Below are 27,706 nucleotides of genomic sequence, written 5' to 3'. Positions count from 1 at the left end.
CGGTCTCAGGCAGCACAAGCACAGCACAGCACTCTCCTCCGTTCCGTTCGGTTCGGTAGTTTCTTTTCGAAGCGATACTTTTTTAGTTAGTTATCTTTAGGCTGTCATTTGATTCGGTTGGCTATATTATTTTTATATGAAAAGAGGAGTCGGCTTTTTCCCTGATTATAAGAGTAACTCTTAGAATAGATAGTCAATATTTGTTCATTTGTATTTGATTATCTCTTTTCTTTTTTTTCGGAATATATAGAATCGCAGAATTGAGAAAAAAAAAATAAAGTAAAAATTTTGAAAAAGAAACGAAAGGAAATGAAAATAATAACAAGACAATTTTCAAATGTGCGCTCAGTAATTTCCTTTTCCGATCCGATCATATTATACATACGAATTTAAAAAAAAAAGTATCTGCATACATACAAATCTATCTTCAAGACTAACACCAATACTTACATATAATTGTGGTACACAAATACGAAGCTAGAATAATTATTCGAGTGATAACTTCGGGTTTGAAATGTGTCTGGTTCAAAAAAAGTAAAAAAAAAAAAAAGAAACAAAAAAAGTATCCAGTTAAGATTAAATATTTTTAATTGTAAGCTACAACAGCGCCACCACTCAACACCACGTCTAGCGCCTCGCATTCGCATCACATCATAATACCTACCTGAATTGAATCTGAGAGCATACGAAAAACGAATGTATATTGATTGTTCTTTATCGAGAGAACCTCTTTAGCACATATAACATCAACCATCAGTAAACAGGTAAGTCGCTTCGCTTCGCTACTCGCTACCAACTCGACCGCCTCGGATCTCGTCATCGATCGCGATCGCGGTCTTCGGCTTAGTAAATCTGTACACGTGAACGCGAATGATCCATGTTGCAAAATAAAGTCACAAAAGGTGTTTCCTTTGAGTAGGTAGGTAAGGTAGGCAAAAGGCAAGGTACAATGCCACATATTATGCTATGCTGCAGGAACGTCTTCGTATGTGGAAGGGATAGTAGGTATTTGTGGTTGGAGTTTTCAGATTCAAAATGTGAACAACAAGCATGCACAGAATGACTTGGCTAAATATGTATGGTTTTTTTTTTTAATTTTTTTTTTTTAAATAACTTTGGTTAGCCTTGAGAGTATACGCACTTATTTTTTTTTTTTCAATGCATTGTAGATCAAGAAAATCATGAAATTCATGGCATTTCATGGTTTTTTATGTGTCTAGTTTCTAAGTAATTGCTGATGTAATTTTGTATATTAAAGACTAGGCCAGAGACAGACTACCTGTGAACTTGTTTAAGTCCTATAGGCTATAGGTATTTTCAAGTCGAGTTTACCGCTATTTAATGTTAAACAAAAAAAAAAATGGCACGAAAAATTTTATTGAGATAACCTATAATTCCTAAGCAAGTTAAAGGCACACCGATAATATTTTTTAGTTAGGTACCTACCACCATACATACATACATAATTTTCTATTTATGACCTATGAATTAAATTGTAACTCATAGTTTATAAGAGTCACTGATTTTTTTTTTGGGTAATTCGCATAAAGTAGATCAACAGATTTAACTTATTTTTTTTTCAAGTAAGAATGACGAGTAGGTTTTAAATTATTCTAATTATTATTTTCATCTTATACCAGTTTAGAATTTAGATGCTTTAGATTGACATTGGAAAATAAGGTAATGTTAAGTTGTCACATGTAGTAGGTAGATTGAGAGTTTTCGTCAAAAGTTACTATTGTTTACCAGGGTTATTTGCCTTTCACATACGTTATCACGAGCGTGTTGTGTTATTTTTTATTTGTATACTTATTTTTATGTTACGCACCTTCCAATGTTAAAAATAAGTATTTTTATTTGCTGCGCAGGTCAGTGCTGGATTAACAGATAAATTAAATCAAGGTTTTGCTAATAAAATTAGTTCAGATTTGTTAAAACAATGGCGCAAAATTTTTAAAAATTGAGTAAGATGCTAAAACCACAGTTAAGTTAAAATTCAGTCTACTTTTTGACCTAGTAATATACTAAAATGGCTTTAGCATTTAACTTAAGCTAAGTATACACGATTGTAAGATCTTCCAATATTGGCCGATTTTTCGCAACAAATTCTCACTAATTTTCTATCAACCATGTAAACATCAAATTTTATCTCTGAAAAGTGACAGAAAAAAAAATTTCCTGGCAATCTTCTGTCAATTTTCTATCTCAAAAAATTTGCCGACTTCTTGCAAATTGCAATGGTATGAACTTGTATTAATATTTGGATGATTGTAGAATAATTGGTTATTGGATGAAGTTTTTGCCAAAAGCATCGTCCAAATTTTGAATTGGAAGATAATTTTGTATTCGTTTTTTTGGCTTTCTTTGACTTAGATTAGTTTTGCATTCATGCGATAAATTATATAAAATTCTCAAAAAAATATTTTAAAATTTTGAAATTGAAAATAAATTTTTCAAAAACTATTCTTTGAAACAGCTTAATTCAAAAATAATATAAAGGACAAATTTATTGGCTTTACAAAATGGCATAGAACTCGTCATTTTAAGTGTAATTTTTAATAATTTTTTTCCAAACAATAGTGGCGTAACCCATTTTTTTTTTTTTCAAAAATGAGTTTTTCATAAAAATGGGTCTCTTAATATATCTATATTTTAATACAAAAAAAAATGTATGCAGCTAGCTGCACTCAAAACTAGATGGCTCTCAAAAAAGGTTTTTCTTAAACCCTGTTTCTTAAATCTCTTGCAGCTCAAAAGCCTTAATTGTTCTCATAGCCTCAAATAAAGTTTCATATTCTCCGTCAAGAAAATTGTCTTCCAATGCATCCACCAAGTTTTTGCTTTCTAAAGTCTTCAAACCATGTAAACAGACAATTTTTAATTGGAAGACTGTTGAAGTTGTTAATATAAAGCTATAATACTTTAAATAAGAAATTTACTTGTTGTATTTTCGAACTTCTATAAAATTGTTTTTAATATTAAATCAAATATTAAATAAACTTTTGTATTCGAATTCTATGAAACTATCAAGATCGTTTTTTATTTCATCACGATATAAGTAAGAATTCTTCTGAAACTTTAAAACTATAAAAATGACAAAATATTATCGGCTGTTGTCATGTCACCTGATTTTCTACCAATGTTTTTCATAATTTTTGGATAAAATGATCCAACCGTATAAACAGACAATTTTTACTTGGTAGAAAATTTGCAATTGGCAAGCTCATAGGTTGCTATTGGAAGACTTTTGACAGTTTGACCAATATTGGAAGATCTTCAAATCGTTTTTACTTAGCTTAAATCTTTTAAAATTTTACAGTTCAGTGTTATTAAAAGGTTTCAACAACATGCAGCATGACCGTTAAAACCGTTGGTATGAAATTTAGAGGGGGTGTCGAAAATGGCCAGAGTTATTTCCTGTAAATAAGGGTGAAGCCAAAGTTGCTAGAGAACTTGGCTGAGTACTACCGTGGACCATGATGTGTTCTCTTCAAATTTACATGACATTTACTGTGTACGTTCATGATTTGTACGAGATAGGAATCACATAATTCAGAAAAGACTTACGGCCATATTATTCACTCTGGATTTAGTTTGGATTTAAGTTAATTGTAAATCCAATCCATTAAATCTGAATTTCATTAATCCAAGGATTTAATTTTTTGGTCAAATTATTCACTCAAAAAAAAATTATATTCAATAAATTTTGTATAATTAGCATTTATCTTTATTTTTCCATCACAAAATACGTGAAAAAACATCTGAACACTGTGAAAATTTATTTTACATCTGGATTTATAAAGTTAAACAGACCTCCAGAGAGCAGTTTAAATTTGTTTGGATTTAACGAGATTGGATTTAAAAAATTGGATTTAAGATTGGATTTAAGTAGTGAATATTATGGAATTGGATTTATTTTTGACATTTGACATTGTTTACCCAGATGTATTTTTTAAACTAGTGAATAATATGGCCGTTAGGGCCATATTATTAACTAGTTTAAAAAATACATCTGGATGTAAAATTGTCAAATGTCAAAAATAAATACAAATCCAAAATAGTTATCCCGCTTTTAACTATGAAAACAATTAAAAAATAGTTAAAAATTACTATTTTTTCCTCTGTGTGATAGTGAATAGTATGGATTTGGATTTATTTTTCACATTTCAATTTCTTTACATCCAGATGTATTTTTTAAACCAGTGAATAATATGGCCGCTAGGGTAAATCACCTTAAATCTTAATGTATGTGCCGGTGGAAATGTAGCATCATTGTGTACCTACCTTTTTCTTTTTTTACCAAGTGATGCGCTGCTCATGAGATTTGGAAGATAATAACCATCTCATATTCTTAATCCACTACGTCAACATAAAGTCGCCAGTCACTTAGGTTTGAAATAAAAAAAGAAGAAAAAATACAATGGAAACAATACAATATATTACCAAAAGACTATAATGCTTTATTTAAACAAGTGGCAACTTGGCACTAATTTAGCCAAAGTTAAGCCATTTATTATCTTTAAATATGATTATGACAATAAGTTTCTAAATTCTGGTAACATTACTTGCAAGTGATCATGCATAGAAAAAAATGGAACCTTCACTAAATCTTATTTTTAAAAGGTGACTAAAGAGTGATGACTCCTTAAAATTCGTGTAGCGCAAAGGAGATTCATGGTGATTTTTTCCTCCCCACTTGTTCAATTTGTGAAAAAAGTCATTATATCAAGGTCGTTCATGACTCTTGACTTGAGTCATCGTTAAATAACTTTGTAGAGAATCATATGATTTAAATTTATAAAATCCAAATTTGAATGCAGATTTGTATTGTTGCTGTTGTTTCTTATTTTCGTTGTTTACGCAGTTGTATGAGCTGGTGTACCTTCAAAAATTTCGCAAATAACGTTTTTCAAAGCGATACATTTTTTTAAACTTATTTATTTAATTAGAACAAAAAAAAAAAAAAACCATAGACACCTACCTAACCTTAGATTTGAGTGCATTTTGTATACCTCTGAATTGTAAGGCATAAGTGTCACCGAAATCAATCACGTCGATCATATCATTGAAGCTCTGAAAGGTGCTAAGTGAAATTGGACTTGTTTTCATAGCGTCTATATGTATAAATAAATTTAAATGATATATAAATATTCGGCGCTGGCTTGTTTTTTTTTTAAATGAAAATTAAGGAGTCTTCTTGCACACAGTTTGCATGTATTCCTATCGTAGGTAAAAATAACTTTTAACAATATCATTGTTCAAATTGTTAATATAATAGGTAAACAAATTCTTATTCTTAGCACTTCAAGAATCTATTTGTTTTAATGTTATTTTGAACAATTTTTGTTAGTTTTTCTCTAGCCCTAGAAAAAAAACTCACTGCACCCAAATCAATTTTTTTTTTGTTTTATTGAAAAATTTTTAAAAGTTGAAAATTCTTGGCCAGTGTAATATAGTTTGTTAGAGTTTAATTAAATTATTCAAGTTCACAGATACATAAATGACACCCAACGAACATCCTATAAGTTTTCGAATTGAGGTGTCAAAAATGCAAAAATATAATTAAAAAAAAAGATTTAGTGGTTTGAGTCTTTGAGGCCTGGTTTTTTTCAAAAACAGTATATATCACGGCCTTAAAAGTTATACAATTTTCATATGTATAATTAAAGTCTAAAATCTACTCTGTTTCAGTTTCAGTAATTGTTCCCAAGATATTGTTTTTCAATTTTTGTCAGTTTCGTCCGAATCGATTATACAATGGTCGGAAAAAGTATTTTGACAAAATGAACATTTTTCTAACTGATGAGAATAATCTGTAACGGTTAAACATAAAATAAGGAAGTTGACGGTTATTTATTAAGTATATTATGGTGAATCTCACGATGGTCAATGTCAGTCATATAGTTGGTATTATGCTTCGTGGCTGCATTTTTTGTATAAAAAGTATTAATTTTTGAGGGAAAAAAGTATTTTGACAAACGTTCTTTTCCAACGTTGGTAAGGTAAGGCATTTTACGTGTTTCAAGCACGTATACAACTGACAGACTTGTTAAGGCCCCGATTTGTAAAAAATTGGGCAAAACGGCGGAACTTAACATTGAAATTAGTGCATCTTCTGTTGCAAGTCATAACTTCTGTGTGTCTGTTAAAAAATCTGTGGAGAACTGAATTTATCGCGGGAAACTAAAAATTACCAAATATACAAACACAAAAATATAATTATACTATTCAAAATTTACCACAAATGGACAAAAAATGAAAAAAATGCACTGAAAAAAATTGAAGCATTTTGAAGAATTCACTTTATCGCGGATTGACTCCAAAAAGTCTGAATTGGGAAATGCCATTCTTTCATCAAAAACTTTGTTAGCAAAAGTACCCTTTGCATTGAACTCAAAGAAGACAATTTTACCATGTTTATGGAAAGATAATACAGTATTTATCTCATAAAACAAAAATTGAAAAAAACTGAATTCTCAAAAGAACATATTGGTATGCTTCTTTCACCCAAAAACAAAGTTTTATAGACCACATTCTCACAAATTTCTATCTCAATGATCCGGGAAACGAAAAGGAACTGTTGAAGCTCCGTAAAAATTTGGTCAAGTTTATTCCAGACGCGAAAAGCACAACAACATGTCCCTTTGAGAATTAAATTTTTTTCGATTTTTGTTTTATGAGATAAATACTGTATTATCTTTCCATAAACATGGTAAAATTGTCTTCTTTGAGTTCAATGCAAACGGTACTTTTGCTAACAAAGTTTTTGATGAAAGAATGGCATTTCCCAATTCAGACTTTTTGGAGTCAATCCGCGATAAAGTGAATTCTTCAAAATGCTTCAATTTTTTTTAGTGCATTTTTTTCATTTTTTGTCCATTTGTGGTAAATTTTGAATAGTATAATTATATTTTTGTGTTTGTATATTTGGTAATTTTTAGTTTCCCGCGATAAATAGTATAATTATATTTTTGTGTTTGTATATTTGGTAATTTTTAGTTTCCCGCGATAAATAGTATAATTATATTTTTGTGTTTGTATATTTGGTAATTTTTAGTTTCCCGCGATAAATTCAGTTCTCCACAGATTTTTTAACAGACACACAGAAGTTATGACTTGCAACAGAAGATGCACTAATTTCAATGTTAAGTTCCGCCGTTTTGCCCAATTTTTTACAAATCGGGGCCTTAACAAGTCTGTCAGTTGTATACGTGCTTGAAACACGTAAAATGCATTGCCTTACCTTACCAACGTTGGAAAAGAACGTTTGTCAAAATACTTTTTTCCCTCAAAAATTAATACTTTTTATACAAAAAATGCAGCCACGAAGCATAATACCAACTATATGACTGACATTGACCATCGTGAGATTCACCATAATATACTTAATAAATAACCGTCAACTTCCTTATTTTATGTTTAACCGTTACAGATTATTCTCATCAGTTAGAAAAATGTTCATTTTGTCAAAATACTTTTTCCGACTGTTGTAAAAATAATTATTTTTGTAAATAACTGGTTTTGACACAAATTTATCTGGGCAGTTGTTGTTGTTTTGATATTGACTTATGTAAACTGTTTTGACATTGAGAGAGAGCTCCATCAACTATTTTGAACCTATAATGTACAAAATTTGCATTTCATCAAATAACTCTGTACAGGTACCATATTCTACCACTTGAATATTATTTGTTAACGCAATTGTGATCTCAATAGATTTTAAAAGATTTTAATTTTCATAATAGTCAATATCCAATATCCAACATACCCAATTCCTATGGTCTAATGGTAAGGAGGTTCTAGGTTTAAATCCAGTCTATTGAGGGTTTCTGTCACTTTAGAGAAATTGAGAAAACCTTCAAGAGTACGTCTGTCATGAATAAAACCATACCACTAGTGAGTTAGAGTTACACAAAGACATGCGCAAAGTTTTAAACAATTTAGTAAAATTCTAAAGCCATTTTAGTAAGTTACTAAACAAAAAGCAGACTGATTTGTTTACTTAGTATATTACTTAAATGGCTTTAGCATTTTACTATATCGTTTGAAAATTTGCGCCATTATTTAGAGCTGTATTCTACTAAATCTTTGCTTTTCATGGGCTCGTTCTGAAATCATTTTGTTAAACTTTGACATCATTTTATTAAAAAAAAATTATTGATTACCATTATTTTAGAATTAAAATTATTTGAACCTTTAAAAAAAAGGAATATTATTCCTTTTTTGCAAAACTGCTAAAACTGTCCTCTGAAAAACTTGCTAGGCCACCGCACACTGGCTTCCTTAATTCATGAAAATAGAAATACATAATAGTCTTTTTTTTAATAGCATTTTTGGTGCAATTGAGTTTTTTACATTTTAGCGGAGTGTAGCGAGTTGTTATCAAGGGGCACGGTAGTGCCCAGCCAAGTTCTCTAGCAACTTTGGCACTACACCCTTATTTACAGGAAACAACTCAGGCCATTTTCGACCCCCCTCTAACTTCCACACCAAAGATGCTAGAAATTTCAAACTCACTACATTTGTTGAGCTCGTAAAAACCAAACTCCTCACAAAATTTCAGCCTCCTACGATGAGTAGTTTCTGAGATATAGGGCTTCAAAAATCGCAAAAACCGTAACTGACTCACTGACTCACTGACTCACTGACAGATCATCAAAATTATGGAGAACTTCCCGATATCGTAGAAACTTGAAATTTTACACGGTGATAGGACTTGTGGTGTATACAAAGGAAAAAATCGAAAATTTGAGATTTTCAATTCAGGGGGCGTGGCATCCGCCCATTTCCGCTGAATTTTCATCAATTATTATAGAGCACTTCTGATAATCGTAGAATCTTGAAATTTGGTAGAATAGTAGAGCTGGTAGTTAATACAAAGGAAAAAATTTAAAACTTGAGAATTTCAGCCAGGGGGCGTGGCAACCGCCCATTTCCGCTGAGTTTTCATAAATTATTATAGAGCACTTCTGATTGTGGTAGAATCTTGAAATTTGGTAGAATAGTAGAGCTAGTAGTTTATACAAAGGAAAAAATTTAAAACTTGAGAATTTCAGCCAGGGGGCGTGGCAACCGCCCATTTCCGCTGAATTTTCATAAATTATTATAGAGCACTTCTGATTGTCGTAGAATCTTGAAATTTGGTAGAATGGTAGAGCTGGTAGTTTATACAAAGGAAAAAATTTAAAATTTGAGAATTTCAGCCAGGGGGCGTGGCAACCGCCCATTTCCGCTGAATTTTCATAAATTATTATAGAGCACTTCTGATTGTCGTAGAATCTTGAAATTTGGTAGAATAGTAGAGCTGGTAGTTTATACAAAGGAAAAAATTTAAAACTTGAGAATTTCAGCCAGGGGGCGTGGCAACCGCCCATTTCCGCTGAGTTTTCATAAATTATTATAGAGCACTTCTGATTGTCGTAGAATCTTGAAATTTGGAAGAATGGTAGAGCTGGTAGTTTATACAAAGGAAAAAATTTTAAATTTGAGAATTTCAGCCAGGGGGCGTGGCAACCGGCATTCCCGCTGAATTTTTATCAAATATTATAGAGCACTTCTGATTGTCGTAGAATCTTGAAATTTGGTAGAATGGTGGAGCTGGTAGTTTACACAAAGGAAAAAATTTAAAGTTTGAGAATTTCAGGCAGGGGGCGTGGCAACCACCCATTTTCACTGAATTTTCATCAAATATAGAGATTTTATATTCTACAGCCATACCTTGCAAAAAGTAGTGAAATCACAACAAAAACATTACTGTTAAAAAAAGAGCCAAGTTCTCCTATGTTGAAATTATGCTGGCACAAAAAGTACTGAGATGTAAAAGTGTACCAAGTTCTAAAGTTTGGGTTCAAATTCGTATCAATAAAATTTTGATTGTTTACTTGGCAATTTTTGAAATAACTTTAAAAATCGATAATTAAGAAAAATTGTCAAGAGAACAATCAAAATTTTATTGATACGAATTTGAACCCAAACTTTAGAACTTGGTACACTTTTACATCTCAGTACTTTTTGTGCCAGCATAATTTCAACATAGGAGAACTTGGCTCTTTTTTTAACAGTAATGTTTTTGTTGTGATAATCTTTATCTTCATAAATGGTACCTAATATGTATTAACATATTTCAAGTAATCCTAAGGATATTGATATTGGTGTTGAGCTTATCAGTGAGAAGAACAGCTGACTACGTACTTATTATTTTGTTTATGTGATTTTTGAGGGGATCTTATAAGTTTTAACTTATCTGCTCTTGTTCATTCAGAAATATACACAAATACCAATGAGTATATCTGAGATAAAAGAGAAATAATTTCAAATTCCCAGGAGCGTATTTATTCGTTTTTGCGAGCTTCTTAATTTAGCGCCTTTGTATGGTTTTATTCTTACTTTTGAGGAAGTATACGGTGTTTAACGAATAATCTTTTTTATCAAAAAACAAAACCGACTTCCATGGATCAAAACTGGTTTTTATGGTATTTCTAATAGTTCCTATGGCTTTAACTGAACAAAATTAAAATGACCACATTGCAGCCACCAGCTTTCCGATACAAAAAGAATTATCAAAATTGGTTCACTCAGTCCAAAGTTATGAGGTAACAAAAAAAAAAAATACAGGCGAATTGAATACCTCCTCCTTTTTGGAAGTCGGTAAAAAGAGTGAAGAAGGTTTCCGAATACCACTTTGAGACGGTTAACGAAAACCAAACCTTCGTTCCAAAGAACAAGCGAAAGGCGATTCCAGAGCAATTGGTCTAAACGACCATAGGCAGCTTGCTACGAATCATGAACTCTAAAAAGCAACTGTGGCAATTGGTAATAAATTTAAATTATTTGTTCGCGAAAAAAAAATATAAACTTTTTGTTTTATTTGCAAACTCTTTAACAAGACGATACAAACAAAGGAACATATCATTCCTTAAATTAGGATTACACCGTCAGCAAATCCATCAGTGTGAAAACCTAAAACTCTGTTTGTGTCTTATCACTCGAAATGGCATCCTTAGAAAAGATTTTGACGTCATTTTTACGTCAGGGAGTCAACGCGTTGACCGATTTCCTAACCGTATAATCCTAACTTTAAGTTAGCCGGATCAACTGGAAGTTACATATACTTCTTTTGGACTGGAACTGGAAGTTAAATATACTTCTTTTGGGAAATTTTGAAGAATGTTAATTGAATGTTTTTGTTATGTCAATTTCTATTTGACATGATGATGATGACATAAGTTATTTTTGGTTTAATATTGGACACGTTCAGTAAATATAAGGGACTAGATATTTAGGCAACGTTATTTTCTGAACGGAAATTTGAGTAAATTGACTAACAGAACGGTTTGGATACGCCATTATTGTCAAATTTCGAAATTTATTTGAGAATTTTATAAATGGGATGGGGAAGACACCAAGTTTCACTTTACTTTAATAAAGAAATAATATTAATTATAACCGATAATGCACTTTTTACTAGTTTTTCACACAAATGGATTTAATTCTGTTACCGTAATGCTAAAAATAAAAACAGTTAGTTGTATTGTTGACAAAAAAAAACTTTCCTAAATTTTTAGGAAAAATTTTATTGCTTATCTTCCAGTCAGCTTTCCAATAAAATCACCTAAATTGGAAGGAATTTTTTTTAAAGTTGACCAATCAGAAAACGAGAAATAACCTTAATATTTATTCCCTAACGTTTCTGAACCTGCCCATTTCTTAGATGTAAATATAACTGGAAGTTAAAATATCACGATTTTCTTTATATATGGTTCTTGGTGTACATTTTCAAGTTGTTGAAACTTGAAAAATGTGAGTTTTTTGCCCTTCATTTGCATGTTATTGACGCTAAGCAAATATCAATGTTTTTCTTGACCTAGATAAGCAAGTTGTTGAAACCCTTTATGTGAGGTTACAAGGGTACTACCTTAGAATATATATAATATAGAAAGCTTGTGCAGTTCAAAACGTGAAGCTTTTATAGGGGCTGATAGTTTCGCCTAAATTTGCTAATATCCATGAGCTCCTGGTCCGTTTGATTTTTTTATGGAGGGCTGCCACCAAAGAAAACGCACGTGTTTGCTTGCGGTCCGCGTCATTCATTGAAAGTGGATAAGCGTGTCGAACGTCCCTATCAATGCATATGGTGTTAAGCTAGGTTGACCAACACGTTCAACATACGTTTCAAATCGACATACTGAATAGTTAAACCTTTCCAAATTATTCTAATTGATGCATATAGGACAGATTTATTCACTATGTTTGGAACGTATGTTGAACGTGTTGATCAACCTAGTGTGGATCCAGCTTTACAATGCATTGTAGACAGGAACGATCACTTCATATTAAACATTCTCTAAGGGTAAAACTGGATCTACTTGGCCTATGTACATTCGGACGTTATTGACCCTAGGAAAATTTCAAGGTTCTTTTTTTACCTACATATTGACACTAGAGAAATGACTTTACCCCCAGGCTTTTCATAATGGGGAATGGAGTGGGAAGTATAACAACTTCTATCGGGTACAAGTACATGTTTATTGTTTACACAAAATCATTTTTTTGTTTTAATTCAAATTTATGGCCTGCACATTTCAGTTCAACCTTAAAAATTCCGTAATTCAATAAAAATGTATATTGGTTATGAACGAATAATCAAGTCCTCCTTTGACAGGACTGTTTAATAAATAAATAAAGTTACTTTTAATAATTAAAAGTAAAAAAAAAAGTAAAAGTAAAAAAATTATTTATAAAATGCAAGTAAATTAGGAAAATCCTGAATATCTATGGCTTTTGGGCCTGCACTTACTTAAATGCAGCACTGACCAAGCATTTTGTAGCAACATGCATTCGCATTCGCATGTGATACTAACACATAAACGTTGAAGTGATATAAATAATAAAGTTAATACTAGCATATTGTTCGAATGGAGTAATAGACTGGAAGACCGATAATCATTTGTTTTGAATTCTGTGTAGAATATTATACTTAACGCATACTATAATAAAAATAATATAGAATGTGTATTGGCCTTTAATTAGCTTGCATTCATTAATTTATTTCTTCGATTTTTACAGAGCTGCTTTGGCTTTTTTTGGGATCACTATTGATCTAATTTTCAATTGAATCAATCAATTATTATGTCGATTAAATCAACTACTACTATTTCTTATGTACCTACTACACAACATGTGTACCCATTAAATTAAAACCTTAACAATATCTACATCATGATTGTATTTAAGTATGGATAGAAAATCAATAAGGAGGAATGTAAAAAAAATATTTTGTGCATCCACAATCCACACAAAGCGAAGATACCTATTTAAATAAAAAAAAAATTAAAAAAGAATGCAACAACGATGAAATCTTTTGAGGATATTTTCAAGTTAAATTCTATTTGCGTTTTGACTTGTGTCATGAGAAAACAAGCCATTTATTTATTTTTGTAATTTTGAGAGCAAAACAAAGGCGAAACTGAAAAACAAAAACAAAACTGAAAAATGTCGTTAACCTTTCTCTGATAAGAAAAATAATGTAGAGCACTTTATAGTAGATATTGATCATTTGTTGATTATTATTTATTTTAATGCGATGAGAAAAACGCATAGTGCATGGATGGTGTTTGAATGTACGTAGGCACGATGTTTCAGTCAGAGTTCATAAAATGTTTTCAGTATTTATTGCTTGGCTCATAAACAGTAAATATTTTACATAATGCTTGAAACATAAATCCTAGTTTTAAATGAATGATGATACTCTCTCACTCTTTTTATCTTTTATTATAAACAATAGGTCCTATCTCATGCATTTATGAACCGATTTGAAAAATTCAGAGACTTTATTCTCTCAATTATAATATTTGATCATTTTTTTTAAATTACACTTACCTACCAATTTTGAGAAAGTTCCTCTTATAACATTGCAGCTAGATTTCTCATCCTCAAAAACATATAAAAACAGTCCCATATTGCGTTGATTTTAAAATCTATACTCAAAGCGGGTATAACGTTTAAGCCGAGTAAGGGAATATGTAGTTTTTTTTCAAATTAACTCGAAAAATATGGGTTATATAGAAAAATTTATCAAGATAAAAGTTATAGAAAACAAAACTTTCTACAAGTTTTACTCATATCATTTTTGTCAAAGATCAAAATTATTATTATTTTTTATTTTAATGCGTTATTCTAAAAAACTAAAACTTGTTTTTCCTTAAATCCAAGATGGTGGCTTTAGCTCAAGCTCGATTTTCCCGAAAAACTGGTTTTAAGCTCTCAGTGATCCTCTCTACCGTCCTATGAAAAAAATTGCACGATCTTATTTTTTCCATTTCAGCTTAATTTTTTGTACATCCCGACTGGGCTAACTGAAGTTACATGTTGACTATTTATTAGAAGCGCTAAATATGCCAGGCGGAAAGTAGTAGCCTTGTATAATGTATACTATCCAGAAAAAGGTGATAATTTAGAACCTTCAGATAAGTGACATAAAAAGTTGTATCACTTAGTATGCATATGCAATAAGAGTTTATGTTTAACATAAATTATTTAAATATCGATCCATCAAATTTCCCTTAGTCTCTAAAGTTGATGAAAAATATAGGGGGACTGTATAGGCAACAGTCAAAAATAAATATCAGCAATATTTAAAATGAGATTTGGTAAGACTGAACTTCATATTACATAGTGCAGACTTGCCAGGTAGGTAAGGTAATACACTTCATTCTAATATTTCCTATGCTGAAGGAAATACTAAGAAATTTTCTTGGTAGTGACATGAAAACGGACACGGAAGTGCTAGCGATGCTGAACTTCGAAAAGATGTTATTCACATGTACACACTGTACAGCTGTTCTATAAAAGCAATATAATATAATAATCAAATTTTGAACGAGGAACAAAATTCTTTAAAAAAATTATAAGAAGATAACCTAAAAATTTCATCACAATCGATATATACAAGCGGAACCAGCGAAATGTCTTCTTTTGAAAATTTAAACACAAATTTAGACATCGTCTATCTGTCTGCTATTAACTTATTAACTTACAAAATATGTTTAAGTGTTTTACTAACGGCCGATTTCTTCACAGAGTCCTAGCGCTAGTACCGGTCCTAGTCCTAAAGTTAGTACTCAAATCGGTACCAACTCATTTCTTGACTCAGGTACTAACCCTTAGAACTGTCAATTTAGGACCGAGTACTAGTTAGGACTCGGTACTAGCTAGCTCCTCAAAATCAGCTAGGACCTGGTTATTATACCAATACTCAAATCGGTACCAAGTGATTTCTTCACAAAAGTACTAAGCCCTAGTACTGTCAAATTGGTACCGAGTATAAGTTAGTACTCGGTAGAAATTAGGACCTCAAAATCGGTAGTCTAGCAGTTAGTAATTGAATCAAATAAATGGATTTCATATTTTTCAAGTGATATTGCAGTTTAATAAAGAAGAAAAAACGTAAAAAAAGAATAATTTTCATTGTTTTTTGTTTAAATTTAGCGGACTTTGTGAATTTTTATTCCATTTGAAAATTTAAATGACCTATTGTCCATATTACAGATTTTTTTAATTACTTGGGTGTTGTATCGATTGATAAGTGCGTTTTTCGTGATAATAATTAATATTATTCTATATGCCTGTAAGACCTTAGGTCTTTTGAATGCATATTGCACGGGACTAGTTAGAAGGAATAGAAAGATAGGAAAGAATTTCTGTTGGTACAGTAAATTGAGAATACGATGATTATTATCTCATATAATCCCGCGGGTGGCGTCTAAGCTGGAGGGTATATACAAGAATGCTGCCTGAGGTGGGGCTCGAACCCACACCTCCCAGATTAGCAGTCAAACACTACCTCCACCACACCATTGCCCCCCGCATTTTGATTTTTAAAGTTTTTTTTTTAATTTACTTGGACTTTTGGACAAAGCCCACAGAAGATTTCGGGTGTATTGTTAAATTGTGCTTATGATATGTACAAGCCTTTCAGTAAAGGCGAATTGCAAGACACTCGCTTTTGGCAACGAGGCTGTACATCCAATGAATAGACATCACCTCGGGCCCGTCTTATTTGGAGGATCGTATCACAAATTAAAATATCTGTAGGAATTTTCGTACTTCGGAAATTCTAACTCCGATGAGGGTCAATTATGGAATAAAAACATATGTACATAATAATACCAAATCACTAAATACTGCGTTTTTAAAAGCTTTTCTTTTATTAACACAATGAACATGGCAGGCTTTCGTGGCTGCATTCACATTATTGAATGATTCCTCTGCATTCTTATTCTTGTCTTCATTCTTGACTTTTTTTTCTTCATAAAATTTATGAATTTTTATTACTTGTAGCGTTTTTAATCTTCTAAACATTGTTTCAATGGGCAGGTTCAGAAACGTTAGGCACTAAATATTTAGGGAATTTCTCGGTCTCTGATTGGTCAACTGTCAAATTAAATCTTTCCAATTTAGGTAATTTTATTGGAAAGCTAACTGGAAAGTTAGGCAAGAAAATTTTCCCTAAAAATTTAGGAAAGTTTTTTTTGTCAACATGACAGCAGATTGTTTTTATTTAAAGAAATAATTTAGCAAAATTAAATTTATTTGTGTGAAAAACAACTAAAAAGTGCATTATCGGTTATAATTTATTTTATTTATTCATTACAGTTAAGTGAAATTTGGTGTCTTACCCATGCGAACGGTAAAATTCTTAAATAAATTTCGAAATTTGACAATAGCATAAAATCCAAACTAATTTAGTCAATTGACTCAAATTTCCGTTCAAAAACGACGTTGCCTAAATATCTAGTCCCTAATATTTCCTGAACGTGCCCAATATTTATTTTAATTATTTGCTTCTTGTTTTCTATTTTTATTAAATTTTTTATTTCTTAAATTTGATCAAATGTAAAAATAAAATATTTCAAACTTCAATAAACTCTCAAAATGACAGTTAGACCGGTTTTATACGTATTAATTCTTAGGACCTCGTTGTGAAATTAGATCAGGTCCTATAAATGTGAAGAAATGCTCAGGTACTAACTTTTCGTAACGAGCTAGTACCTGGTCTAGCTAGACCGGGTACTAAGCTGACTTAGGACTTATGAGAAGAAATTGGCCGTTAATCGTTTAAATTTTTGAACCATTATATTTTAAAAGGAGAAATCTGCCAATTCTCATACCTACATATTATAAATTTCCTGTTTTAAATGGCGACTTAAATATTTTAGGAGCTGGTGAATAAATAAATGCTAAATGTAATAAGTTAAGTTGTAAGCTAACTGCATGTAGTACAAATTCATAAATAGAAAGTCTTAATCTAATCTACAAAATCCTAACAGAAAGCGCTAGTCTCGTTACTGACCACTTAGTTCTCACTATTAAATCAATGATATTCGGTATAGTACATTGATGATAAGATAAAATGTGGGTCTTTGGAAGAGATTACAGCTGTATTTCCTCTTTATTCTAATGCTTCTAGAGTTCTACACAAACTGCAGGTGATAATCTTTTTGCTTTGATTAAGCATATGGTCATTGTACTATTTGGTAGTGCTTCATTTGTATACCTAAATATTCTATACCTTAGATTCTATATACTAAAATATTCAGTGCCGGTTTAAGCACTACCGGCGCCCCTGGGCAAGATTGCAAGTGGCGCCTCTAAAAAAAAATTCATCTAAAAACAATTTTTTAAAATCACGAAAAAAAGCAATAGCAGATTATGTCTTACCTCTCATAAACTTGTTAATGCATTTATTAAAAATGTGCAGTGTATTAACTTAAAAAGGTTAACTTAAAAAAAAAAAAATTAATTATTCATGTCATTTAGGCTCAATTGACAAGACTACCTTTATCTCTGACTTTTTTGTTTAAACACATTTAAAGATTAGGTACAGCTGGTTTTATTTGAACAATATTTTTTCAAAAACTTTTTCAACTAGGTACATTAATGTCGTTTTCGATTGGAATCACTCAATGATTCACTCATTCTGAAATCCAATAAAAAACTTTGAATCGCTTCCACCCAATTCTAAAATTTAATATCTGTATTGGTGAAAAATCAAATATTTTGTTTTTGTTTTTTCACTAGGAGAATAAAAAACTTGCAGCACGCTTTTTAATGATTCCAGGCGCTTCCGGACGGCCAATCGAAAACAACATACCTTTATAAGTATAAGGTTTGTTCGTTGTGAGCTCTAGGGCACTCTGGGTCGCTCCGAATTCGTTGTCAAGCGTTTTTTGTAGCTCCTTTTTCAACCAGAGTTATTTCCTCTGTGTTTGATGTTCGCTGATGAAACTAAAGCTCTGAGGTGTTCGATGTAAAATGAAAACCCGAGAAACTCAGATTTTTTTCACAGTTAATTGAAATGACTTAGAGTGCCCTGGAGGGGGGAACAACGAACAGACCTATTTTTTTATTCTCACACACAAACGTAGTTTTTATGAGAAATGGAGAAGCTGTCAATTTTTGCCATTTCTGGATTTTGGGTTTTCGGGATTTTGGGATTGTGGGTTTTCGGGATTTTGTGTTTTTGGGTTTTCGGAATTTAGGGTTTTCTGGATTTTGGGCTTTCTGGATTTTTAATTTCGGGATTCTGTCCGTCTCCCTTCTCTTTCCTTATTCATTATTATAGGGGCACCTTTGCAAAAATTAAATTGGTAGGAGGAATATTAGGATTTCTTTAGTCTTTCAAAAGAAATTGGGGAGCCTTGTTCTTCAAAGATGAACGAAGATTTTGGACACCATTGTCCTTCCGGAAGCCAAATAAATTAACCCAAAATTGGGGGGCGCCTTCATTCTTCAAAAAGTTTAGGACAAACAATACGAGCGCCGTAAAAAATAGAAAAAAATTGGGGCGCCTTTGTGAATGTAAAAAAAATAAAACATCGATTGGAAAGACTTCGTTATTTATAAAACTTTTGTACAAGTTCGGGGCGCCTGCGGCGCCCCTCAATTCTTGCGCCCCTGGGCAACGGCCCAGGCTGCCCCCCCCTAAAACCGGCTCTGAAAATATTTATATCCCTCTGCAGTTGGAGGGCTCAAAGCTGTAGTATAAAACAAGGTTGAAAAAACTTGTGTCAGGTTTTGCTCAAGGATTAATTTTATAGGTGTCTAACGCGGTACGTCAAAAAGTATTTCTCTTCTAAGATTTAAAAATATCGAATCATCAATATAGTATTATGTAGCCAGTCTATTTAATTCTTGTAACCCCAAACTCATTTTTGGCTTTTCAGTAGATAGAGCTCTAAGATTGTAGGTAATTCAATATCCTATTTACTGCATATCTTGACGCAATTGTTAATGCGATGGACTATCATGTCAGAGATCTGGGTTCAAATCCAGCCTGCACCACATAGGCATTTTTTTTCCAGGGGTACTGTTGAGAATAATTATTGACAAAGCATTTAATAGCCGTGTTTTATTGGTACTCAGTATTTTACTGAGTAAACATTTTATGCTCTAAATAACAAAAAACGATTACTTTTATTTATTTTTTATAATCCTGATATGTTGAAGGGTAAAAAATGTATATGTTAAGAAAAAAAATTTCTCTGTAAACCAACAAATAAAAAACTTTTATTTATCCTTAGCAATCATTTGTTGTTGTGTAACGTGTAAAATTTTACTGAGCTAAGTACTGAGGCTAAGTACACGGCTAATACTACCTAATATATATATATCCTTGCCATCAGGAATTTCATCTTTGTTTTTTGCTTATCCCGTTCAGATTCAGCGTTTAAGTGTAGGTCCCTTTCTTTCTTGCAAATAAATTACAAGCACATAAGCCAATTTGAGAGTCACAATTATTTGTATCTATCAGTTTGAAAACTTTTGTTTTCAGGAAAAGTTTGAGCTACCTATTTTTTTTTTTTTTTTGAAAATAAATTTCTGTAGGTAATCTACATATTTTAGGCTATTGATTATGTCGAAAAAAAAACGGGTCAATAAGGAACTAAGACGTTCACGGGTTTTTATTGCAGGAATCGTTCAATGGGTTATAAAAGAATATAAAACCGCGGAGTGCTATTAAATGAGAGGGTGGAAATTGAAGATAGGGGTGTAAAAGTCCCCTTTTTGGTTTTGTCAATATATCTCGTAAACAAAGCAAAATTTTGAGATATTGCTCATTATTGTTATAGGAAATTTAATTCTCTACAAAAAGTGTTAAGAGCAATATCTGAAAATTTTGCTTTGTTTACGAGATATATTGAAAAAACCAAAAAGGGGACTTTTACACCCCTATCTTCAATTTCCACTCTCTCATTCAATAGCACTCCGCGGTTTTATCTTCTCTTATAACCCATTGGATGATTCCTGCAATAAAAACTCGTGAACGTCTTAGTATCCTTTCTGTTCGACATAATCAATATCCTATTTGTTGGAGCGAAAAAAATAGATAAGTTCTGATTCAATTTTATTTATTCAGAATATCGTAAAATTTGATGCTTTATCAAAATTCACACTTGCACTACAGATGTGGCATTTTTTTGAGAAGTAATAAATTATCATTTTTAAGATTCATATCTAAGGCGCTGCTGTTCAAAACTTGATATGTGATTTTAAAAACATCAATCATAAATTAATTTCGGTAGCTGTTATAAGATTTTTTTTGTTGCAAAAAATCGTTATCTTTATTACCGAACAACTGTTATTAAATTACTTTTAAGTTGCTATCAACAAAAATATGAAAATAAATTCATACGTATGTAGTAGGTATGTACCTAAAAAATGATTAAAACACGTCACGTTTGTTAAGTTATAGCAAACGATTAAAATTATATACATAATAATGCTTATCTCTTAACGAGAAGTATCAATCAAAATCTTGAAAAGATTAATATAAGAAATCTTTCCTTTCTATTATTTAAAAATTATTATTGTGTTATCAGAATTAAAAAATCTGTTTACAAAAAAACTTGGAAAACTTTTATTTATTATATTTTTGTTTTTTCTTAAACTTTCAGAATGCCCTTGCAACGTAACAGTATAGAATGTTTGGATAAATCTAGAAATAACAAATTAACAATAGAACGTATACCGAAGGAGGAAATACTAGAGGAAGAAGAAATCGATGACTCAGCGGAAGTTATTGTACCACCGGATGGAGGATGGGCTTGGGTAGTGATGGTAGCATCATTTCTCTGCAATACTGTTGTGGACGGAATTGTATTGAGTTCTGGAATGATTCAAAAGTCACTCATAGCTGATTTTCAGGTATCCGAAGGATATGTGGCACTTGTAAGTTCACTTTTAAGTGGTTTCTATTTAATGGCAGGACCGTTTGTAAGTGCCTTAGCTAATCGATACGGATTCCGTCCCGTGACAGTTGTGGGAGCTATTTTTGCTGCTGCATCATTCGGCCTATCATATTACGCAACAAGTGTCGAATTCTTGTTTATTTCGTATGGATTCCTTGGAGGAATAGGCTTTTGTATGGTTTATATACCATCAGTTATTACTATTGGATATTATTTTGAAAAGTGGCGAGCTCTAGCAACTGGTATTGCCATGTGTGGTTCAGGAGTTGGAACATTTATTTTTGCACCTCTTACAAGCCATTTAGCTAAAGAATACGGATGGCGAAATACCATGGGTATTCAAGCTCTAATAATTCTCTCATGTGCTTTATATGGTGCAGCGTTTAGGCCAATACAACCAATTCAATTAGCTATAGCCGAAGAAGATTCCGATAAGAATCAAGAGAATGGTAACGTTGCAGAGAAACCTAGACTTTTAACAATCACACAAAAACCACTACCAGAGGGTCGTTTCGCCTACTCAGTACCCAACAGTGCGCACAATACTTATATGGGAGCGACACCTAAGCATCACTATCCCACGGCTTCGGAAATATTCCGTGGGGCAAACTTTGAACGTCGTTTATCAGGTACTCCAGGCAAGGGAACCGAATTAAAGAATCTTCGAAAATCACAGCCTACGACTCCAAATGGGGAATCACATCCTGTATACAATCTAAATAAGGAACTAACAACGGTAGGAGAAAACGAAGAAGAAGCCGAAGGTCAAAACCTGTTAGAGACTGAAATCAAGCCCGTATCAATGCAGGCCAGACGGCATACTGTCTCCGGTCGCAGACCGATAGATATGCACAAAAAATCGAATACTCCACATCACGAAACACACCATAATACTCGTCCTATGTACCGAGATGATATTTTCTTTTCAGGATCACTCGTACGAATTCCTCAATATACATCACAATCATCGTTAGGCTATCACATGTCTGTAACAAGACTTCCGACCAAAAGAGATATATTAGAAGAAAGACAGAAGGGTTGTCAGTTATGTCCTGAAGCTGTGCGAAGAACACTTGCTACTATGTTGGATACCAGTTTATTAAAATCACCTTCGTTTATGTTGTTGGCCATCAGTGGATTTTTAACAATGATGGGATTTTTCGTGCCATTTATTTTTGTAGTTCGACGTGCTTTAATGGCTGGCATGGATGAACATAAAGCTTTGTTTATTGTATCGGCTATTGGAATAACGAATACTTTTGCAAGGATTGGATGTGGACTGTTGAGTTCATTTGATGGAATTTCACCACTGTATTTGAATAATATTGCCATTACTGCAGGGGGTCTAGCAACAATATTTAGTGGACATTTAATTAATGATACGACTCAGTTCATTTTTGCAGCCATATTTGGAATTTGTATTGCATGCTTTTCGGCGTTGCGATCTGTGATTGCTGTGGAACTCATGGGCTTGGAAAAATTAACTAACGCCTTTGGATTTCTGATGCTGTTCCAAGGACTTGCTGCAGCCATGGGTGCTCCTATTGCTGGTATGTACAATTTATCTTTGCTGTTGTTAATGTTCTTTTTTTTACATATACGAGTAGGTATATCTGAATTTTACCGACTACAGCCATTCCGAAAGGAGTTGTGTTTTAGGAGTATCAGTACTTGAAACAATTTCGACATTATAGACATTTATATAGCACTTTATAAGAACAAACTTATCACAAATTCCATTCGTACAATCACGGAATCCTTTCGTAATGGAAAATTTCATAAAAATTGTCATCGAATGAAATTCACATAACAATTTTAGATGAGAAATTTTTTGTCGCATACTTTTTAGAGCTTGGTTTTACTCGTATTGTAGTCGGTTTCTAGTTTTTGGGCCAGAGATATCCAGAAGGAGATCGGGAACTTTCGTACGTTTTACCCCCCGAAACCCATTTGTTTATTTCGTGTTATTGTAATTTCTTTTGTATCCGTGAATAAATGTGAAATACAACTATCCCAACTATAGTTGGTTACAAAGGCCAACTAGTTTCATGAATTAAAAAAAAAAAAAATAGTACGCATACACCATAGTGACCTTTTTTAAAATTATAATTTGGAAAAACTAAATCCACTCGATTGCCCTAGAATTTATACTTGATTAGATGTAGTCCATTTAACATTCTCGTTATTTGATTTGTTTTATTTCACCCTAAAACCATTAAATACAAATATTTTTTCAAGTGTAAAAATCATTGATTTTTTTGGTTTGGCATCTATGTATCCATCTTTTTTCGAAAGTAACAACAAATATAAAATGATGTGTGAGGTGATTTCTTTTTCAGTAGACAAATAGTACTTTTTAAACACTTCTCAACTAACCATGGTAATTCCAACAAATTTTCAAACTTGTCAAAAACCACTCCACTAATTTGTTTCAATGATGATTTAAATGATAGCTATGTATAAAGGGCACCTAAATCATACATTCGTCCGATACTTGAATACAATTGTCACATCTTGAATTTAAATTCTCATTTTAAGATAGACAATAGATCGATGACAGAGACAGTTGCTTCCCTCGACCGCCGACGGCGACGCAAAGTAATGTTTCATGTCTCTTTGTTTAATCGATATTTTAATAAGCAATGTTCAGATGAAATCGCTACTTGAATACCTCTCCGAAAACAATTCAACCTTATTACTCTCGCATCTATGAAAGCTCATCAATTTGCCATTGAGCCCAACTTCGGACGTACCGTCAAGTACAGATTATAAACCACTCGCCTAGTAACCTAAAAGTTGAAGGATCGATCCCCAGTAGCTGCCACTTTTTGCTTTTTTTATTTCAACTGGCGCCTTTCTTATAGTATCAACAATATTGATTAAAAGATGTTTTATGCTTGAAAAACGCTTTAAATTAATGTCGTTCAACTTTGATTTTGATTTCAACTTTGATTTTAGAATTATCATTTTCAAATAAAAATATAAAAATAATTTTTCTATTTTTACACACATGTTTACATAAAAAACCGTACAGCCAAAATAAAAAATTAACAATACTTGCTTGAATTGACACTTAAATATAACATTAAATGAAGAAATTGTTGAAATCAAGCTTTGATTTTTTTCCCTACATTGCACTGGATCACCGCACTGGGTGTCAGCTCATATTTAAGGTACTTAAGCGACTTTTAAATAAAGACTTAACAGCGACTGGTGGCAGCTAAGCAGGTGTAAATTAGTTCTAAAAATATGTACCTTTTAGTGGCGTCTCCTGAGGGTATACAAGGTGTGCATTATACACTCTGATCTAACGAACAATATTCCTTATCGAACGCACAAATATGCACAATTACACAATTTATAAAACCTGCATCACACAGCCTACATTCATATTCTTCCTTCCTAATTATTGTTCTTTCAAAATTCCTTTATCGATCGTTGAGAAGCAAAAATACAGGAAATTTCGCTGTGTACATTTTCTATTGAATCAAATAAGTTCATCCAACTCAACTCCATTCGAACTATATGCCTACGCTACAAGATTTTCGCAATATCCATCCTCATCGTCATTAGTTACCCGCGATCAGACCATACATAAAATGATCACTTGTATGAATTTATATGTAGTAAACTCTGTTTTCTGTGCACGGGCTGATTCCTTTTTTCTTTTATTTTGTATCTGTTCTCTTCTATCTAAATATCTTATGCGACGCCACTGGTACCTTTGTATAGCTTCCAAAAAACGTCTTCCAGACTGACAGACAGATTTACATAAGTAACCCATTTTTTCGCATTCTTCTTTTTTACAAAAATAAAGGTGTAAATTTGTTTTCAATGCTTGCAAAACTGTTTTACGATAAGTACACCCAGGCTATAGGTCGTTTCAAATCAAAAGTCCCATGGAAAATTGAGCAAAAATAAAAAAAACTCATTCGCTTACTGGAAGGAAGCATTTATGAGGCAGCTAAACTTTTTCTAAAATTACCATAAAATAATGAAGAACAGTTCGTTATCCCTATTTTAATTAATTCATCCGTCTGTGAGATTCACTGGGTTAGCCTCAGAAAGCGGAGGCAAGTCTCCCGGGCTTGCATCACTCCATATCCGCGGGCAATTAAAAAAAACAAACAATTATTTAATTATTTATCATTTGAAGGCTGTTGGAATAACTTTGCCGAAGATATTGTTATAGGACCAGGTGAAGATGGACCAGAAATGTCCAGTTTATATGATAGCAATTCATCACTTAAAATTCTATTCACATCTTTTCATTTGTATAATTGGGCAGTAAGTATCTTATTTTTATTTTTCAATTATTTTTGAGTCGTCACCATAGAAATAAATAATAAACAAATTCAGATTTTTCGTTTGTTTATTTTTTTCTCTAGCATTTCTTTCATTCAAACAAGCATGATTTGTTGTTATTTTTGAGTTGATTTGTCGCAATGAGCCAATAAAATTGAGTTTTTTGTTTATTTGCTCTCAATTTTATTGGAAGGGAGAAAATAAACTCTGAGTCAGGACTTTTGATTTGAAACGACCTATACTTTTCTTTCTTAAAATTAACTTAACATACCTAATCATCAAAAAAAAAAAAGAAAATAATTAAAAAACCGGTGAGTTTTAAATGAAGTCTTAAGATAATAAAGACGTTCACTTTAGAAGATAGAATACAAAATCAAGACACATGCTCTTTAATATATTCTTAGTCTTGATATTTCAATCGTTATGTAGACTATCAGAAGAATAAATGTCAATAAAAAAGAGCTTTTATTCGTAGGAATAAGTCTTAACAGGGGTTTATCTTGTTATAGGTCGTTTCAAATCAAAAGTCCTGACTCAGAGTTTATTTTCTCCCTTCCAATAAAATTGTGAACAAATAAACAAAAAACTCAATTTAATTGGCTCACTGCGACAAATCAACTCAAAAATAACAACAAATCATGCTTGTTTGAATGAAAGAAATGCTAGAGAAAAAAATAAACAAACGAAAAATCTGAATTTGTTTATTAATGATTTCTATGGTGACGACTCCAAAATAATTGAAAAATAAAAATAAAATATTTACTGCCCAATTATACAAATGAAAAAATGTGAATAGAATTTTAAGTTATGAATTGCTATCATATAAACTGGACATTTCTGGTCCATCTTCACCTAGTCCTATAACAATATCTTCGGCAAAGTTATCCCAACTGCCTTCAAATGATAAATAATTAAATAATTGTATGTTTTTTTGTATTGTTCGCGGATATGGAGTGATGCAAGCCCGGGAGACTTGCCTCCGCTTTCTGAGGCTAACCCAGTGAATCTCACAGAGGGATCAATTAATTAAAATAGGGATATCAAGAACTGTTCTTCATTATTTTATCGTAATTTTAGGAAAAGTTCAGCTGCCTCATAAATGCTTCCTTCCAGTAAGCGAATGAGTTTTTTTTATTTTTGCTCAATTTTCCATGGGACTTTTGATTTGAAACGACCTATATTGAAAAATTGATTCTAATTAAATAAGAAAGTTCAGTTAAATAAGAAAGTTCAGTTTTATTGAAAAAAATCAATAACAACAATTAAATAACAACAATTACATTAGTAAAAGCTAAACCCAATATGTACTAAATTAAAACGAAATTTAAAAACCCACATGCCTACAAAGATAAGATTTATTTTAAAATTTTAATTATAAAAACTACAGTTCTATTTGCATAGGTATTTATTAATTTTATTCATTTATTTTTAATTTCAGGTGTTCTTTTCGATTTGACTGGTAGTTATGATGTTTCATTCTATTTTGCTGGAAGTTTAATTACTCTTTCGGCATTCTTGTGTTATCCTCTTAACTACGTTAATAAATGGGAAAAGGAGCGAGATGAAAAACAAGGAGTTCAGCAGCAAGCCTAATCAAAGACTAAGCATCTACCAATAAATTTGATATGGTGTGCCTAACTAAGTGACTTTAAGACAATTTTAAATTGGCCTACTTAAATTCTTTAAGAACATAATAAAGTTACCTGCTAATTTAATTTTTATTTTATTTTAAATGACTGCCAATGAAAAAGAATGTAGTACAAACATTTTATGTACTATAAACATTTTTTATTGATTGAAAAAAAAAAATATATTTGTTAATAAATAAATTCGTTTCTGACTGTAATGTTATAAGGTGAAATAAATCGAAATTAAGATGAATTCGAATTTTCATTCAATTGGTTCATAAGGGAAATTCATAATCTAGTTGGGAAATTGTTATCCAGAGGTGGTATCATTAAGTTGTGAGTTCAGTTTAATCATAGAATAAAGACACAAGTTTTTCAGCCAATTTTGTTCATAAGTCGTAGAACACTTTTTAGCCGAGATAAAACAAAATATTATGCCTCGGAGGTTGCAAATTAAAGGCGAATAAAAATTGTTTTGTTGAAAGATTCTTTTGCGATGATTTTTGAGGAGCTCAATCTGCCTTT

The 27,706-nt window shown here is 31.9% G+C and overlaps 1 protein-coding gene across 1 annotated transcript; it reads left to right on the top strand.

Annotated features, from left to right (window-relative positions):
• LOC129906263 (uncharacterized) lies at positions 1-27,434 on the top strand. The gene is made up of 4 exons (XM_055981936.1): positions 1-173; positions 251-764; positions 20,955-22,798; positions 26,992-27,434. Exons 3-4 carry the CDS (start codon positions 20,956-20,958, stop codon positions 27,144-27,146), a joined length of 1,998 nt encoding a protein of 665 aa, XP_055837911.1. The 5' UTR covers positions 1-173; positions 251-764; position 20,955; the 3' UTR covers positions 27,147-27,434.
• The last annotated feature ends 272 nt before the right edge of the window (positions 27,435-27,706 follow it).

This window comes from Episyrphus balteatus, chromosome 1, assembly GCF_945859705.1.
Source record: "Episyrphus balteatus chromosome 1, idEpiBalt1.1, whole genome shotgun sequence".
Classification (NCBI taxonomy): domain Eukaryota; kingdom Metazoa; phylum Arthropoda; class Insecta; order Diptera; family Syrphidae; genus Episyrphus; species Episyrphus balteatus.
This window is presented reverse-complemented; position numbering and strand designations above follow the sequence as displayed.